Here is a 4675-nt window from a genome sequence, read left to right on the forward strand (position 1 = left end):
GAAGAGGTTTGGTATCTCACTGAGGCTCTCTCTCTTGTAACTTGTGCTACATTTTGACATTGCTGTAATGGGATGGTCAGCTACACCATGGAAAGTGGTGGAATCAAAATATTGACGGTGGAATCATAATATTAGTCAATACAACCTTTCTCTTGGCACTTGGCAAATACATGTAGGAGAGACTCTAGAAAAGGGGAAAATTCATGCTGGCTGTAAAGAATCTGAGTTCATGAAGACCAAGGTAGTAGTAAGGAGGGAGCACAAGGAACTCTGGCCCCAAGACAAGTAGCAATAGTAAGTGGAGTGTGATTGGAAGGCTGCAGACATGTTTTCCTTAGTAGAAAACTTATTGGGCTTCATGTTGTAAAATGTCCCAAGGATCCTGGGGTTTGTCTGATAGTGTGACCCTGTCTCACAGGATTCTTTTTGTTTTCCAGATTATCAGAACGATCCTAATACCAGGGATTTTCTAGCTGTGACTTGCTGTTCCCTCCCAGCCCATGTGGCTCTTCCCATGCCCCAAGTGTGTCACCGGTGCCCAACGCAATGTGTGTTTGTCAAACCATGGAGGTGGGCAAGTATGGCAAGAATGCCAGTCGAGCTGGAGACAGAGGGGTCCTGCTGGAGCCTTTCATTCACCAGGTGGGTGGCCACAGCAGCATGATGCGCTACGACGACCACACCGTGTGCAAGCCTCTTATTACCAGAGAACAGCGCTTCTATGAGTCCCTGCCCCCAGAAATGAAGGAGTTCACACCTGAGTACAAAGGTGAGTCCCAACACCACTGCATGTTACATGGGGCTTCTGACTGAGGAAACACTGATGTGCTGCTGTGGTGTTACGGTCTTCATCTGGTTCATTTCAAGTCCTTCTATTCCATTGCTAACTATTAATTTGATAGAAACTAAGGTGAAGAAAGGCTTTCTTTGTGCATTCACAATAAGCAAGCAGCTGGAGATGCATATAGAGACATCTAGAGTAGAGTGCTGATTGTACTGCCAGGCTTCAGTCTAATAAAGTCCTTAACCAGATCCCATACATATTTGATGTATGCCAAATAGATGGAAAGGCAGTGAAATTCTCTTCTTAACTCAGTTCAGAGTTCAGTGGGCACATTAGAAACATTACTCTAGCTTTTCTTATCAGTCAAGGAAACAGTTAAATGGAAGGGATTAGTTCTCTTTCTTCAGCTGTGTACTTAGAGTACTCATGGTCTAGGCTTTGGTAGGGGAGAAGAGAAGAGGCACCTGGCAGCATTTAACTTCTGCCTCTGAAGGCTTGACAGAAGCAGAAATGAAAAAGTTGCTTCCTCTGAGCCTCCTTGAAGAGCTCTTAGTATCACCCTGTGTTCACACTGAGTGAAAATAGAACAATAAAGTGACCTTTTGCAACAGGGAGCCTAGGGCTCTTGTTACTTTAAGGATGAAAAAAACAGCCAGGAGAGCCTCATGAAGGGGAGGCTGCTTGTTATAATCTGCCAGAGAGCAGGTCCCCAGGGATTTACCTGCTACCAATACCTATTGCAGAGCTAGCTGCTCTGCAGTAGTACAGTAGGCTAGAGCCCTGCATGGGAGACAAGATAGTACTGCAGGAATGACCAGCAGCAGTAAGCTACCTTGGAGTTAAGCCAGTAAGCTAAATCTGGAAACACTTGCAGCTAGTCCAGGGACTCACCTGAACGGAAGAGGGCAGGGCCTGGGAGATGTATAAACCCAGATCCCTAGCCAGAATGGTCAGTCTGGCCCTGGAGGCCAAAGGGGAAAGATCCTTGCTGCAAGACGGCTGTTGCAGGTTTCATAGTTTCATAGTTGGTAGGGTTGGAAGGGACCTGAGCACATCCATCAAGTCCAACCCCCTGCCGTGGGCAGGAAAGAATGCTGGGGTCAAAGGACCCTGGCTAGGTGATTATCTAGCCTTCTTTTGAAGACCCCCAGGGTAGGACCGAGTGCCACTTCCCTTGGAAGTTGGTTCCAGCTTCTAGCCACCCTGACAGTGAAGTAGTGCCTCCTGATATCTAGTCTGAATCTGCTCTTAGTCAGCTTACTGCTTGGGGGAACAGGGACTCTCCCATTGCCTGCTGGTCCCCCTTGGCAAGTTTATAGTTGGCCACCAGATCCCCTCTCAGCCTTCGCATGTGTTTGACTAACTGAGACCCTGTCAAGCGTGAGAACAAGTGATGAGCTGAGGGTTGATAGGGGATGGAGACACTCAATGAATGGGAGTTTTTAGTAGACAACCAGTGCACTTAAATCTAAGTTGCAGCCAGTGCACTTCTGTTGGTTTGAGTTTGGATCAGTATACCAGGTGAGACTGATGGGGGAGGACAGGAGGTCCCAGAGTGCCAGGGAGGCACGTCAGGCTGGAGTTTGCCAGGACAAGATGCAAGCTACAGTATAGCCCAAGAGGGCAAGGATCTGAGCCAGCAGTCCAGCAGGAGAGTGAGATAGTGAGACAGAGACTGGGCCAAGGGCCCAAAGCCTGAGAGAGACAGTTAGGGTTAGTGACCCATGGCCCTGGAGGGGTGAGAACTAGGGCCAGTGGCCCACAGCCCAAGAGGGATAGAGACTAAACAGGACCAGTGAGCCCACAACCCAGGAAGGGCAAAGACTGGGCCCATAGCCCATGAGAGACGGCGAATAATAAGGGCATAGAGGCCTGAATCATTAGAGAAGAGATTTGGGACCATACCTCCACTGATGTGAAAGATCAGTAACATTTGTGAGGCATGGGCATGGCTGTAGGGGAAGGTCAGAGGCTGTGAACAGCTCATAAGGCAACAGGTCCCCTGGGGACATGTACAGGCCAGGGTAGGGGTTTGTTGAGGGGAGGGGGTTCAACTGAGATCAGTGGGATCTGCGAGGGATCTGCTGGCAGGAAGATAGACTAAGGCTCAGTCTAAGACCCTTGGGCAGCCTACCTTTCAAAACCTACTAAAAAGATCAAGATGTGGCAGGTGAAAGAAAAGGGAGAGAGTATCTTAGAGGCTGAGCAGGGCAGGAACCATTTGACCACCAAGGGGCATCATAGCCACCCCTGGGGAGCGATTCTTCTCTGTCTGCTTTGTGGGTTTGTTAGAATTGTTTCTACTTTACAGACTCTAGTTCTGAAGGGACCCATGTACAGGGATAGGTGCCCTGTGCAAAATGATAGAAAGCAGAGTAAATTGCTGAAGATAACATTTTAAACTGGTGGTTTGAAACTTGACCTCACTTTTTCCTGGTATGCTTGACATTTTGGGGAAGTAGGAGTGCAGTAGGCAGGAGCAAAGAAGCATGAGCTGTCTCAGCATAGATTGGTGCCTTGCCTGCTGTGCAGGCATTCTACCTTTCTTAAAGGTACATTTGGGTTCCCTCTCTCAGGTGAACTGTGTTTATATCGGAATATGAAATGTTAGACAAGAACTTCTTTAAGGGAGAGCCTGTTTCCTGGCTTTCCTCCAGCCTGTCAGCATTATCATCTCTGGATGGTTCTGGGTTAGGAATATATCACAAGTCCAACATAAACTCCAGATCAGAATGCACCTCTCTGTGTGGCACATGATCACCTTTTAAGATGTCTATAATAGCTCTGTGTTTCTAAAAAGAAATTGCTTCAAAGTCTGTCTCTGGGTTGATGTGAACAGCAGATGCCATTGGTTAGCCAGGAATTGTTTCTTTACCCTATGATACCTACCTATTTCTAGCTATACAGGGTGCAGGGTAGCCAACTTTTTTTATTTGAAGAACAGATGCTCTTAGCTGAGCAGGTGTGCTGTGCCACAGCAGCAAACTAAATTCTGATCCTCATGGAGGACTGGAGGAGCTGTCCAGAGGCATGAGAGCTGAGCACACATGCAGTTTTGTTGTAGTGAGGCACCGAGCCCAGTAATGTTCGGCCGTGTGTGTGAAGGATAACTGCATTTCCTCCTACTGTAGCCCTGCCACTGAATAATTTTGGTGTTACTTTTAATAACAATAATAGTTGGTAGAAAGTGATTTATGCACAAGTGTTACTCTCAACTTGGCAACTTTTCTCTTAAAGTTGAGTGTTATAGGGCAGGGCTGGCAGTCCACTGGCCACATGCAGCCCCAAAAGTGTTGGCATGCAGATCACAGGCTCCCACCTGCCTCTTCCTCCTCCTTCCAGTTGCTATTGCCCCTGTGGCTGAGAGGGGGCTGAAGTGCCCAAGCTGTGTGTGTGGCAAAGAATGGAGCCAGGCTGCACACACTGCAAGTGGGTGGTATGCACAGTAGGAAGAGGAGTGGGTGATGCACTTTGCAGCAGGAGGGAGTTGTGCTGCCTGTGCTATGACCGCAACGTAGGGGGGAGCACTGGGGAGCTGGGAGGTCTGCCTGTGTAGTGTGTGGCCCCTGTGGTATATAGCCTCCGGGTGATGGATTAGTGGGCACATGATGAAGTCAGCACAGATACCTCTTTTATATGCACACTTTGGTTTGTAGAGTACAGTTGGCTGGACACTTAACTGCTGTAAATTGGCATTGGTTAACTTCAGTCTGCATGGATATCAGAGAGATGTATACACAGTGGCTGTGATTAATTGTGTCCAGTTTGGAAAATCCTCTCAGAAGGACTCCCTTTGCTTAAAATGAAACACTTCTTTCCAAGTGGGAAGCAGTTTAAGTGCAATTACCGAAAATACAGAAGTGGGAAGAGCTGCTGCTTTACATCTCTTTC

The 4675-nt window shown here is 47.9% G+C and overlaps 1 protein-coding gene across 8 annotated transcripts in view; it reads left to right on the forward strand.

Annotated features, from left to right (window-relative positions):
- Positions 1-4675, forward strand: part of IP6K1 (inositol hexakisphosphate kinase 1) — a 96824-nt gene that overhangs the window by 61794 nt on the left and 30355 nt on the right. For 4 of the 8 annotated variants that reach the window (XM_025205782.1, XM_025205781.1, XM_014520557.2 and 1 more), the window contains one exon: positions 438-769. The exons of 1 other annotated variant lie outside the window; for it this stretch is intronic. In XM_025205782.1, the coding sequence (XP_025061567.1) occupies positions 547-769 (223 nt within the window). In that variant the 5' untranslated portion in view covers positions 438-546. The remainder of the gene's footprint in view (positions 1-437; positions 770-4675) is intronic. 3 more of the 8 variants (XM_025205783.1, XM_006025001.3, XM_025205784.1) reach the window with 1 other exon arrangement.

This window comes from Alligator sinensis, unplaced genomic scaffold (genome assembly GCF_000455745.1).
Source record: "Alligator sinensis unplaced genomic scaffold, ASM45574v1 scaffold467_2, whole genome shotgun sequence".
Taxonomy (NCBI): domain Eukaryota; kingdom Metazoa; phylum Chordata; order Crocodylia; family Alligatoridae; genus Alligator; species Alligator sinensis.